This window comes from Conger conger, chromosome 5 (genome assembly GCF_963514075.1).
Source record: "Conger conger chromosome 5, fConCon1.1, whole genome shotgun sequence".
Lineage (NCBI taxonomy): Eukaryota > Metazoa > Chordata > Actinopteri > Anguilliformes > Congridae > Conger > Conger conger.
In genome coordinates, this window is record NC_083764.1 from 39,440,330 (window position 1) to 39,454,437 (window position 14,108).

The 14,108-nt window shown below is 39.4% G+C and overlaps 1 protein-coding gene across 2 annotated transcripts in view; it reads right to left on the reverse strand.

The window, feature by feature from the left end:
• Positions 1–333: 333 nt before the first annotated feature.
• Positions 334–14,108, reverse strand: part of LOC133129203 (neuroligin-1-like) — a 180,265-nt gene continuing 166,490 nt past the window's right edge. For both annotated transcript variants that reach the window (XM_061243133.1, XM_061243131.1), the window contains 3 exons: positions 6,202–6,414; positions 3,762–4,551; positions 334–1,694 (listed from right to left, as the gene is read on the reverse strand). In XM_061243133.1, the coding sequence (XP_061099117.1) occupies positions 872–1,694; positions 3,762–4,551; positions 6,202–6,414 (1,826 nt within the window). In that variant the 3' untranslated portion in view covers positions 334–871. The remainder of the gene's footprint in view (positions 1,695–3,761; positions 4,552–6,201; positions 6,415–14,108) is intronic.

Sequence of the window (14,108 nt, forward strand, 5' to 3'; positions counted from 1 at the left end):
TAATCAGATGATTAAGGACATAGAAAAATAATACAGCTAATGTCCTCTGCGCTTAGAAAAATTAGTATTTTGCTGATATCAAAATGTGGGACCAATGCCCATCATACAAAACTAGATGTTTACTCAAGCTATTGGGTATGCTCTGTCATTACCTTTCCCCTCCTCCCAAATCTTCCCTGCAACACTGTCTGTCACCTGTAAGCCAATCGGAGTAGTTCATGAAAATTAATCCAATGGGAAGTCAACTTATTTTAATTACAACTTAATCAGCAGAACAGCCACTAAGCAGATAAATTGTCATGCGCATCGTGCTAAAATATCCAGTTTCCCATATCTGCCAGCTCGATAGCACCTACAGTAAGAATCTGCCAGAAGGTTACTATTCTCATTTTGTTCTGTTGGCGCCTTCCAAGGGCTTAAACAGTATTGGTGCTTAATGTATTCTATGCATCTTGATATGTAAATACACAATTAAATGCTTCCTCAAAAATAAATTGATAAAAGGAGACATGTCTCGTGTGCATATTTTGAAGTCTCAAAATATGTTATGCCCCCAACTCCCCAAAATCCCTCTCCATCTGCAGAAAACAGGAGTAGCAATGTTTGCTCCTGGAAAGACAAAAACAGATAAAGTTTGATGTCTATTAAGGTTTTATTTATAAAATGTATTTTTGTCCCATGTTCTTCGTTCTGAACGGCTGCTTCAAGCAGTCCCTGCGAAATTCTTCAGTTGAAGTCTACCACTGGAAAAACTTTTTATCTTGTGTTTCTGTAAAAAAAAGATCTTTTCGGTTTTGGTTTAGTTTTTTTTCGCTTGCCCTTTCCCTCACAACAATAAGAGACCTTTATACATCTGTGGACAGCAATCCAGCTATACTCTGGTCGTTGAATGTGAGTGCGGGTGGGGATGTGGTAAGGTGTGGTTGTGTCCGCTGGGGTAGGTGCTGAAAGGGTGCAGGGGTTGTATGCTGTTGGGGATCATGGTGATGGTGTTGGGGGTCATAAGAGGGAGGTCGTTGGGGGACCTCCTCATGGCTAGGGCGTAGTCGGGTGGACAGGCAGTTCTGAGCACCACCTCGTGTGGGTGGATGCCATCGCACCGGTGGTTGGCATCCGTGTGCTTCATCTGCAGGGACATGATCTCCTCCTCCTGCGTGTGGGCGATGTCGTTGACGGCGCGCCGCTGAGGGGTCCCGTGCTGATGCGCGCCTTGTCTCCGCTTGTCCTTCTTGTAGTAGAGCGCGGCGAAGGCCAGGATGTTGAGGAAGAGGAGCGAGGCTCCCACCGCGATGGTGACGCTCAGCTCCGTAGAGTAATCCCTCTGGTCCACCGGGAAGGGCCGCTCCAGCTGGCCCTGGCCGTCCTGGCTCTCGGTCGGGAAAGGGGTCGGGTTGGGTCGCCGGGTGGGGACGGGAGGGGTTCTCTTTGGCGTCCCGGAAGTTGTCTCTGGCAGGGGAGGGGTGCTGGCGGAGGAGATGATTTGGGTGGCGTCGTTGAGACTGTGGAGATGGGGAACCAGCTCGAGCCACAGGTTTACCTTGTTGGCGCGGTAGTGCTCCTTCACGCGGGGCTTAAGGCCGATGTGGAGATAGAGCTGGTCCTTCTGGTTGTATCGCGTCCAGGCAACCTCCTCAAAGCGGTTTGGCTTGGTGTGGATGAACTTAGTGTCCTGGGGCACTGGCTGATTAGGGTCACTGCAGGTTAGAAGGGATTTAATATGAATCACATTTTGAATGAATATCATTTGCACATAAAAACAATGATTATATGGAGGGAACAATGTAGGGAAGATTTACAGTCCCCTCAAAAAGTATTGGAACAGCAAGGTCAATTTCTTTGTTTTTGCTATACACTGAAAACAACTGAGTTTGAGGTCAAAAGATGTACATGAGATGACAAATCCGAATTTCAGACTAACCAATTTTTAGGTGAGAAAAAGTATTGGAACATGTGACTGGTGTTTCTTGTTGCTCGGATGTCTCCTGTTTGATTGGTTCTGAAAGTCTACTCTTGGTTTTAGCTTTGAGTTTTGCCTGTGAAGACTGCATAAACCAACAAGAAGCTGTCTTTGGGAGAAAATCAAGCCATTATGAAGCTTAGAAAAGAGGGGAATCGATCAGAGCCATTGCATTGGAGATAGCTTGTGCAACAACTTGGAATGTCCTGAAATATGAAGAAACTGCTGGAGTACTAAGCAACAGAAATTGAACAGTTCGACCAAGGAAAACAACAGCAGTTGATAATAGAAACATTGTGAGTGTGTATCTCAATCAACTGTTCGAAGAAGACTTAGACAGCAGCAATATATCATTCATCAGTAGTAAGAATCGGAAAGCAAGATTACAATTTGCAAAGAAGTACAGAGGTGAGCCACAAAAGTTATATGGACTGATGAGACCAAGACTAATCTGAAGTAAACTGATGGAAAGGCCAAAGTGTGGAGAAAGTGATCTACTCATGATCCAAAACATACAAGCTCATCTGTGAAGCACGGTGGAGGACGTGTCATGGCTTGAGCTAGCATGGCTGCTTCTGGAGTGGGCTCACTAATCTTTATTGATGATGTAACTCATGAATTTCACAAGAGAAAAATACAACATTTTGGTGATGTCAATGGGTTGCAGGCTTGATGCAGTTATTGCAAGCGAGGGATATGCAATCAGATATTAAGTTATTTACTTTCATTTTCTTAAATACTCTCTTTTCCAATACTTTTGCTCATTGGTGCTATGTTCTAAGTAGTTTAGCACATCAAAACAAAGGAATTGGCTTTGCTGTTCCAATACTTTTGGAGGGGACTGCATATCTGATTTTTCATACTCATCACATTGCACTTGATAAGGGATAAGGGACAGAGGTGGATAGAAATATATTAAAGTAGTGGAACTGATTAAGTTTTATATGAATAAAGCAACAACAAAAAAAAACTGAACAAAGAGCTGAACAAAATTGTTGCGACCCTAAGATAAGGAAGAAGATAAAATCAAGGGTAAACGGCATTCACTTCAATCAAGCTTTGATATTAACTGAGTGGCTCACCAGCCACTGTGGATAGTGGTTTCCCAAATGAAGTGTAAGTGTGTTTAACTACTGAGCTATGTCACCTGGAAGAGTGTGTGTGTGTGTGTGTGTGTGTATGCACATTTAGAAAAGTGAACATTTAGACTCTGAAGTTGCTTTTACGCGGCGCCATGTTCGGCTGTTGTTTGATTTTGGCAGAGTTTGCCTTCTCTCACTGAGGAAGTGAGAGCAAGAGGGCAAAGTGAATGAGCCATTGGGATGAGTGCAATGTGCACCTAGTGCTCATGGAAGTCGTAGGATCATGTAGTATCACTGTGAATTGACAATCATTTCAGATTATTTTTGTAAACTACAGTACAATTCTTTCAGAGAAAATGCTCATGAAATCAGGTAGTACAGGTGGAATTCAGCAGTGCGTAACTCATTCACTCTTACATGCTAGTAAGAGTGAATGAGTTACACACTGCTGAATTCTATCCACACTTGGCTGGTGTTGGGTGTTATTGCCAAGACCAGATTTAAATCATTCTCAATCAGGAGTCTTCAAGCCTGGTCCTATGGAGTCACAGCTGGTTTTTCTTTTCACCTTAAATCAGAAATCAATTTCTAACCCAAGAAAGTGAATTGCGTTAACTGTATGATAGACCGTTGTAATCTATTAGTTAAGAGCTACATGGCCACTAGACCCCATTACTCTCCCAATACCAAGGTTGAAGACTGAAGCAGGTCTCTGGACATACCCAGTTTTGGCAAAGTTCGTCCAATAGGTCATCACCACGGCACTCAGCATGACATCATTCTTGGAGAAGTTGCATGGGAACAGGTCGGTGGGGCCAATCATGGGCAACCCGAATACATAGGGAATCTCATCACCATGGGCTGCATCTGCCCAGGGTGGCACCTGCTCTGTCTGGCAGTGGTGGTAGAAGGCGTAGAAGTAGGTGGGAGACCCAAAGCTTGAGTGAAGGTCCGCTGTGGCTACCGCTGGTGCTACCCACTGGTGGTCAGTAAAGAGGGCCAGTAGGGTTTTCCTTCTGGTCTCGGGGTTGTGCCGATCTGCCCAGTCCGTGTACATGAATTTGATCGTTTCCCTCAGGATGTCCTTGCCCTCTGGGTACCCATACAGGTCGTCCACAAAGCTCGAGACGGCGTAGTCGAAATCGTTGGCCTGGACGCCGTTCTCGTTATCCACAATGAGCTCGACGAACTTCAGCCCTTCACCCTGGTTGACGCCTAGCATAATGTCGTAGTTGAGGAACTCCCCTTGCTCCATCAGGATCTGAGGATCGTCGGGAATGACATCGCCGTCGATGACGGGCCCGAATGCAATGTGGTAACGGGCTGGCTGAACGTCCTGGTCCACCAGGTCCCTGTAGTGCCTCTTCTGCAGACACTCCACAAGCTCGGTAGAACCTTTTAGGTCACAGCCCACCTTCTTGCCTAGGATCCGGGCATACTTGGCGGGCTGGAAGCTAACAGCCCAGCTCGATAGAGCTGTGCCACTCTGTGCTATAGCTCTCTGAAATAATCCTGGAAGAAAGAAATCTCAGTAAACTTGACACTCACTTCAAAAATCACCGCAAACAGGAACTGATATGACTTCTCGGCATAACACTACTTCATGTCATATAATCCCCTGCTTGCAGGTTAGACTGAGATGAAGCTACATGACAGGCTTAATTTAAAGTTGATATTATAAAAATGTTTGTTATTAAAGTATACATAGCAGAATAAGTAGGAAGTTATGACATTTCATCTAGCGGCGAGTCATAATACTCAATAGCCTTCTCATTTAAAACATCTGAAGCAAGTATTCATTATCATGGTATAACTTCCGTCTACTCAGGTACACTTTTCAAAGAAATACAAACTGCACTGTTTTCTTTGCCCTTTGAATAATCTATTAACAGTGCAAGAAGGATGAGAAGAAAATAAGAGCCTGGAGGTTTAATGGATATAATGACAATAAATCTAGATAAATACAATTATATAAAGTACAGGTACTTTTTGTGTGTATTTATACGTTCAGTGGCTTCAGACAGTATTCAGACACCTTCACTTTTTGCACAATTTATTGTGTTAATTTTAAATGAATAAAATGTGTTATGAACTGAAATCTCTCATTTATATAAATATTCAGACCCTTAATTCAGTATTGTGTAGGAGGCCCGTTGGCTCAATGACATATTTAACTATTTTTATGTAAGTCTCTACAAGCTTTGCACACCCATTCTTCCTGGCAGATCCTCTCAAGCTCCGTCAGATCGGAAATGCCATCTTCAGGTCTCTTCACAGATGCGGTTTGAATCCAGACCACTCAAGGACAGTCTCTCTTGTCCCAAAGCCAGTCCAGCATTGTCTTGGCTGTATGCTTTGGGTCATTGTCATGCTGAAAGCTGAACCATTGCCCAAGTCTGAGGTTACGTGCATTCTGGAGCAGGTTCTCTTCTTCTTCACCTCCCTGACCAAGTCCCTTCTTGCCCGGGCGGCCAACTACTACAGTCTTCCTACTGGTCTAAAGAGAGTTAATTGAACTTCATTGCTTGGTTTTTGTCCTGACATGCTGTGATAATTGTGGGACCTGATATACACAGGTGTGTACCTTTCTAAACAATATCCAATCAATTCAATTTGCCACAGGTGGACTCAAATCAAGTTCTAGACAGGTCACAAGGATAATTAAAGCAAACAGGATGCACCTTACCACAATTTGGAGTGTCACAGCAAAGGGTCTGAATACATACATAAATGAGAGATTTCAGTTTTTGATTTGTAACTTTGTCATTATAGGTTATTGAGTGCAGATTGATGGGCAAAATGGCAATTTTATCCATTTAAAATGAAATCTATAACACAATAAAGTATGAAAAAAACTAAAGCGGTCTGAATACGTTCTGGAGCAACTGTACGTGTATGGGCATTATTGCATTATTATGTCCTTACCCTGGGTATGTGAAATGCACGATACAAATACATTATTATTTTCATTATTATTTTCATTATAGAAAGATCTTAAATAGAACCACTAAAGGGTCAGCATGTCAGTAGCGAAGAAAAGGTCAGAAGAGCTCATGTTCAGAGATTAAGGAACATTCCCCTTTTGTTTTCAAAACATATTATCTTCTAAAGTCATTGGCATGCAGACGGGAAAACTGCCAAAAGGTGTGACATGCATTGTACCTTTGGTTGAATTGCTCCAACGGTTACCTTCAGAATAATGGGACAGGGTCAAGAGGTTTACACAGGAGGCACCTGCTCCTGATCCAAAAACAGTAATGCGTAATGGGTCACCACCAAAGAAAGCAATGTTTTCACTAGTCCAGCGTAGTGCTTGGATAAGATCCAGAAGTCCATAGTTTCCTTTAGCTGCTTGGTCACCAGTGCTTAGAAACCCTGAAAGACATAAAAACAGACTTTGTGAATTCACTGTTAATTACAGAAAATGGCGTACTACTTAGATTATTACATTCAGTCTGATACTGCCTCTGTTACCATAAAAGTTATACCCAGTCAAATAGGTGTTCCAAATAATGTAATAATTTAGGCAATTTTAAAACATCTAGATATGCAATACATTAATTACTAAAACATTGTAAACATCGTAGTAAAACGTCATATGAAATATATTTTTTTTGAGTAAAATGATTTGGTGTCCAAGGGGTTAAATAATTTTTAAATAATTATTTCACCATGTCTGTATCTAAACTAGTAAAGTATCACAAAGGGTAAAGAGCAGTGACAATCTAGGACCAGTTCTGCTTTGTAGATCATAATGTCGTAGGTCAGAGACAGGGTTAACCTAAATATAGAACAACCTTTATCTGGATCTATGCATGACCACATAAAGTACTGCAATGAAGAATCATCAGTGCAATGTGTCTTAAAGAAGTGGAAACCATTGAAAATATACATTAAACCACTAACTGACCGCACAGATCAGTGTTTCTGAAAAGCTCTAATCTGCATAACAACCTGCAGAACTACACACTCAAACAAACTAAACTACAGCACTTGTGAATTTAATCCATTTGTGCATTAAATTGAGTCACTAATGCATAAAGTAAATCTTGTTTATGCCATGAATAATATTAGTATGGAAATCCAGTTGTTACAGGAGACATATTCAGAGATTCAACATAAAAGCCACTTTACTGGAACAATATGAGGTAGTCATAAAATAATAACACCTAATCTTTTGCTTAAATCCCTTCGCGGATGCCCCCTAGTGGCCATGTTGCCAGTGTCCTGAGCCTGCCTCCTTTTTTAATAGGTCATACGCAACACCTATGCCATATGAGTGCCACCATTGTTGGGCTCACCTGCAACAAGCATCACACATTGGACAATGACATCTATCTGGGAGCTCATAAAAATATAATTTCACCGCCAAACATTTGTATTCAGTAATAGCAACAAAATAAAGCCAACAATAGGTCAAAGATATGAAAAGCGCTGCTCACTGAATAGCACAGTAATAACCCTTGAATACCTGCACAAATATAGACAACGTCATGCCGTGGTGAATACTCTATTCTGAATGGCTGGAAGGTATGCTCATAAACTGCCTATAGAACCAACCACTGCATAAGCTTTGACAAGTTAGTTCCAGCAAAGGTGTTTTAAAGCCATGCACTAGATTATATCACCACTAATGCAAATATCCAGGCCACTAAGAGATAACTGACTGATTATTACCATAAATAAATGCACGTGTTACTACAGCAAGCAACCCATAGCTACACACCCCAAGCCACATTTGAACACTTTTGTTTTCTTTAGAAAAACCGTTATTTTGTCATTGGATACACATCGAAAATGGATATCTGGCACTTGAAAACAAATAAACAAGCAATAGGCTTCAGAACCGTAAAGCAATTTGTCAAACGCTGCCTCAGGAGGTGAAAAAAAGTTAAAAATCCATAGCCTACTCTCGGTTGTAGCCTAATCCATACACACTGTTTTGCAAACCAAAATTATAAAAAAAAATACCCTTTAATAGACACAAAAACGTTAACCCCATGTGGACTGTTTGATTCCAATCCTGTGGTGGTGCCAAATCAAAAAAAAGTCTTTGTCCGAAACATTATAGGCTACTGTAGAGCATATAACAATTAAAGGTACAATCGGTAATTTCTGACGGTCAAGAGAGGAATTGCAGCAACAAACACGTTCAAGCCACAACACTGTTTATCCCTCCCCTTCCCTGTGAACACCCTGACGTTGAAATGCTATTGGCTGTGGCAATTAGAACCAATTTTCAACCAATGAGCTTGAATTATTATACAGCTATACAATGTTTTGGTGCCAGCCTGTCAACTACATATTTTGAAACCCGAATTTAAGGACTATAAACACAGGCAGAGGGTTAGACAATATGTCAGTGAGCCTTTTTCAATGATAGGAAGGGATTGTAACAATGTTTTAACACAGAAATCTTACCTATTGCACCTTTAACCAAAGAAAGATAACACAACTTTTGATGCTCAGAAATAAGTAGCCATACAGCTGGCTAGACAAATCCTGTTTAACGTTGACAGTTAATTCTGTTTATTTATAGTTATTTATTAATTGCACACCACAGCTGTATGAGTTCAGCAGGTGCTTATATTAATGTAAAATCATGAAAAAACGTCAAATACATGCTCATATTGACATTGAGCAATTATTAACGACAGAGAACATTACTATTATAATAAATTGTGAGCCTATTATTGGGACCCAAAGGATGAAATCATAAGGAATAAAAGGGACTAATATCACAGGTTCAGATTAGCAGGTCTCAAGCAAAGTGAAAATCTAAATACACATTCATTAAAACAATCTAATAATATACTTGGCCCTGTAGCCAACTTGCTAATGCGCATGCTGGCAGAAGAGTAAGCAAAGTGACCTCAGCTGCTTCACTATTAATTTGCTCCTACATATTCCCCACTTGGTGCCAATTCTGTATATGAGAAAAAATACTTTTCATAGTGGACCCAGGAATTCAAGAGCACTAACTAAGGCAGATGCTGCAGTTGTCACATTAATTAAAGAAATGTCTTGTGCAGAGAGAAGGCTGTCAAATATTAACAAATGCCAGAACCTTATGCAATCCCCTGCTTCTTGCGCAGATATATAGTTAATGTCACCACAATCCCAAAATCAGAAGACCACATGAAAGTCACTGAAATATTTAAACATAGCTTAATGTTTGTTTAATGTTTTTATCTAGAATAGTTATACATGCATTATATACGACATAATGTGACTGAATCAAAGATGAATAGGTAATCCACAGGTATTGGAGGTTTTTATCATACATAAATACATTCTCAGAAAGCACAGGTTCCCAAAAATATGGTAGAAGGGCCAAACCAGTGTCTGTACCTCATGCTATTGCATTTTGCATTTTAAATCAAATTATGAGTGGATTGACAGTATCATGGAAGTGTTGTTTAGCATTGTATTTTCCAGGGGTTTGAATGCAAAATTTAAAATGTGTTGGCAAATAGTAGTAAATGTCAGGTGATGTCTCTGGGTCAAAGACTTCAAGAAGTCACTGCATGCAAAGGATAAGGGACAAAGTCGTAACCATGACTACTTTCATTTGCATAACATCAATATGTCCCAAACGTTATGGTGCCTAAGAAATGTAACGACTATGCATAAAAAGTGTTGTCATTTCAACATAGTAAAACAATAATGTGGGGGGGGGGGGGTTAGAGCAAGAGCAAAAATAAACCAAAAGTTTTTGCCTGTTACTAGCAGTAATTTCATTGGGGAATCTTTGCTGTAATGCAGTCAGCAACTATAGTGAAATAATTACTTAAATTCCAGATACAGACATCAGTGCAATAAAAAAAATAATAACCAATTAAAATAACATCTGCCGGATATTGTAAAAGTTAGTTAAGATGCCTTTTTTCTGAGGGGTTTGCAGTGTTTAGCAGCATCTAAAGCATGAAAGCTTTTCAAATATGTATTCGATCCAGACATAGTACTTTTAGACCTCCTCTCATTTTAGAGAGGTTGTTTTGCCCAAAATAAACTCTTTTTCCACACAGACAGATATTATGTATGTGGCCGTGTAATATCCAAAACTGCACCTGCTGCCTCTTTTCTACCCTTCACTGGTTCTTGGCTGAAAAAATAATTTATATATTGCCAGATACCTCAGCTGTATGCTGCTTATGAATACACTTTTGCAAAGTAGTTAACTCCAAATCAAGGGCTTCAGCCATGAAAGGCCGTTTATCTACAAAAGACCACTTAATATTATAATGTTAAACAGCAACTGACTTGAACAAAGAATGAGGTCTTGGGAAATCTGTCCTTATTTTGAAGTGGAGCGAACTTTTTCAAAAAAGACGAGAACAACCTTCTAGAACTCCTAAGAGTGTAAGATGGATGCTGTCTTTAACTCCCAAAAGGGATGGCGGTTCTTTAAAAACCACCATCAATCCAACACATTTATTCCCGGTTAACTCAGAATAAAGGTTAAAAATGTGTTGTGTATTTGTTATTTTTCTGCATACTAGAAAAATGAAGTACTATTAATAAATCTAAATGGGTATTGAAAATGATGGAATGATGGAGGAGAGACAAATGGATTTCCTTATGTCACAGCTGTCAAAGAGCTATTTTCCTCACAAGGAAAAAATAATAATGATGCGCCTAAAAACAATCCTTTTCATATTTGGCAATTCTTCCCGTGAAAGAAAGTTATAGAGATACAGTCAATGATTTCAATGAGTTCCTTTCGCAACATGTCCCTTAAATAAATTACAAACATTGTGCAGATAGCCAGCTACCAGCACCCCAAATACTGCTTGAAAATAATGCAATCGCTTAAAGAATTTCCCTGTTATTTTAGCAAAACTAAAGAGATTATTATTATGTCACATTGGGCTGGACCAATCATGTCTATTGGGTGAGAATGGTCAAGTACTTTGACACAGAGCTGCAACTCTAGAGGGTAAAAGTACATCTGATGCAACACTGCCTCAGCCTTTAATTATGTGGATTCATTTATTTGAAGGTCAACAACTTATACTGTTGATTCTAGTTTAGAATTCTTATGCAGAACATCATGGTGCTAAAAAGAATTATGGGCAATTTGCTTCATCAAAGTGTCTGAAGATGCAGACTTCAGAGGGCTCATTAAGGTCCATCAAGAACTCAGACACTGGAAAACTACTTTCATTGGACCACCTTGAACCCTTGTAAACTTGAGTGAGAACAAACATTGAAGTGTGTGAGGGTAAATTTGGAATTGGATATTATCTCTTTACAACAAAAGGCCTGCAGCACCCTCAGGATTCCCATGTACCAGCTTTTAAGTTATTACCATGAACATGATGACTGATTGACAGCATTGCTCATTAAAACACACACCCTGAACTGACCAGTGGAGGATGGGGTTCCTCAAAAAATATCTGCCCCATCTTGACAATTTTTCCTACCATCTTCACCCAAGGCCAGTAATATTTTGCCGCTAAAAACTGTTTTGATAATACTTACACATGATAAAACAAAAGCATGAAACCGTAGCTAACAGCATTCAAAGCATAACATTGAAATATTCATGAGTGCTTGTGTAATGTTTCTCTTCTAATATTCATCTAATCTTAAAAAACTCAAACATAAACCATGGGCCAAGTGGTCTATCACTCCACTCTCATTGGACATTGTCAATGGGCTATGGAGATAATGTAACTTCAGTTTCCTCAAGACAAATAATAAAAAGGGACACAGACAAACATGAAAATGACGAAGTGAATAATGTCAGAGCCAATGATTATTTTTCAATTATTTATATGAAAGTTAAAACACACCCAACTTTGTTTTACGTGCCACAGCGTGCACCTTTCAGTTGCAACCATTGCAACACCCTACGCTTTATTTCTTGCAGCATAGCTCGCTAAGATTGCAGTTCCGGATGTTGTGGCCTTTGAGTTTAAATAATTCAGGTTCATCGAACCCGACAAAATGATTGCAACTAGCAAAAATTAGCAGAATTGAAATAAAAGATGCGGGAGCAACCACGTAAAATTTCAACAGACATTTGAAAACACATACGGAAAGGTAAGTCAGTTTGCCAGCAACAGAGCTGATCCCATGCTGTCGCATGGTTAACGTAACTTGGCAAAAATGTGGCCAAATGACGCATTTCAGACTCAGCATAATGTTCACGTCACCACTTAATCAGCATCACAAAGGTGCATATTTTCTTATTTTGTTGACTTCCAAGTTGTAGTAATGTTGGCTTGCATTTCAAATGGTTGATCTTGAGAAGCTATGCAAGCTAGAGAACCATGAGCATAAGGTACAGTAACGTTAAAACAAACTTCTTAAGGTTGGCTTGAAGTAATGGGATTTTGATCTGGCGCCTGATGAGGGTTGCACTATTTTAAAAACCTTTTAAAAAACCATCTTGTTAGGTGACGTTATGTAATAGTGTGGACATTGTTTGGTATTCCAGTGTCATAGAAATATTAACTGTATTTTTAAGAGAGCTTTATGTGAACATTAAAAGATACCATAGAATCAGAGTTTGGCATGTACTGTAGTTGCATGCGGTTTTAAAATGATTTATAATTTTACAGTGCCTTGGTTAGTGGCATTCCTTAGGATTCAAGGTTTTCCTATAGTATAATGTAGACATAGTCCCAAAATCAGAGCTCACGATTTCTTGCATAAACAATATCTAGCCTCATTAGATTTTTTGAATGATTAAATTAAATGTTGTTTATGCAGATTAAGCCTGGTCCTAGACTAAATTTAATTCGAGATTATCCATACAAAACTGCATTTAGTCCAGGATTAAGCTTAATCTGTGTCCATGTAACCGCCCCCTATTTTGTTTTTGACCCTCATCTTATATTACAGGCCCATGCCCATATATCAATTACCGACCACACCAGACCAGCCAGCTTGAGAAATACTTTGCCAAAACATTAGCTCTGGCGTGGGAGGTCATTGATATACAAATAAATAAATGAAATAACCACTATCTTTTTGTGTGCCCCTGGTAATACTGCTTCTTCAGTTGTCACATACTTGAAGTCATATTCAAAATATGTGTTCTACACTTCTGGTTTCTATATCTACAATTAGCATAGGAATCATGATGAATTTCTATAGCCATACTGTTGTTTAGGGTGCACCATTCTGGAGACTTGAGACTTGACTTGGACTCTAGCTCAGAGACTTGACTCGAACTTGCATTCGATGACTTGTGAACATCGCTGACGTACTCTCATATATGTGAATACAATACATGTGAAGGTTAATTTCCTTTACATTTTGTTAGGAAAAGAATGATCATTCATGTGTCTAGACAAAGAGATATGCAGATGTTTTATATTTCGAGAGATTTGAGGACACTTGAGGACATCTGGGTGAAATTTTGGGAAAAAAAGAATTTGAATGAAAATTTCTGCTCGATAGAAGTTCACATCAAGTTTGTGCAAAAACATAAAGTAGTTCTGGGTTGGTCCATGACTTAGAAATTGAGATATTCAGTGCTAAACTATACATTTCAGAATGGTACAAGCCTCTTCTTTAATTTAAGTCTTCAACCATGTGTAAATAGTTTTGAGATATTAAAACATTGGTGGAAATTGCCGTCTCGGGGCGAAAAGTGGAAAGGGTTAATACAATTTGTCTGACAGTGAAAGAAAATGCATCTCTACTTGTACATCTGATGTGAATATAAAGCACAGCTGGGTGTGTTGTGTACTGTTCATTTCATTTTTTGCCACTTGCCTTACACTCCAGTACTCCATGTACAGTAAAAAAAAATAAACACAGATTCTGTGTTGCATTTTGAGTGGAGAATGGGATATTTGGGGATATTCTGTCCCAACTGTAATTTTCAAGACGAAACGATAACAATTCAGTATAGAAGAAAGCAAAGACAGGAGAGCATCTGTGACTTGCTACTTTCCTATTTCTGAAACACTGCCTGTTTTTATATGCAACCCCAAGGGAATTATGCAGAAGATATTAGAAATACAGACCTAAATACTAGAAATGTACAGTCAAGGAAGGTTTTTGTTCCACTCTGCAAATTCTTGGTATTGTGTATGTTGATAATGTTGATA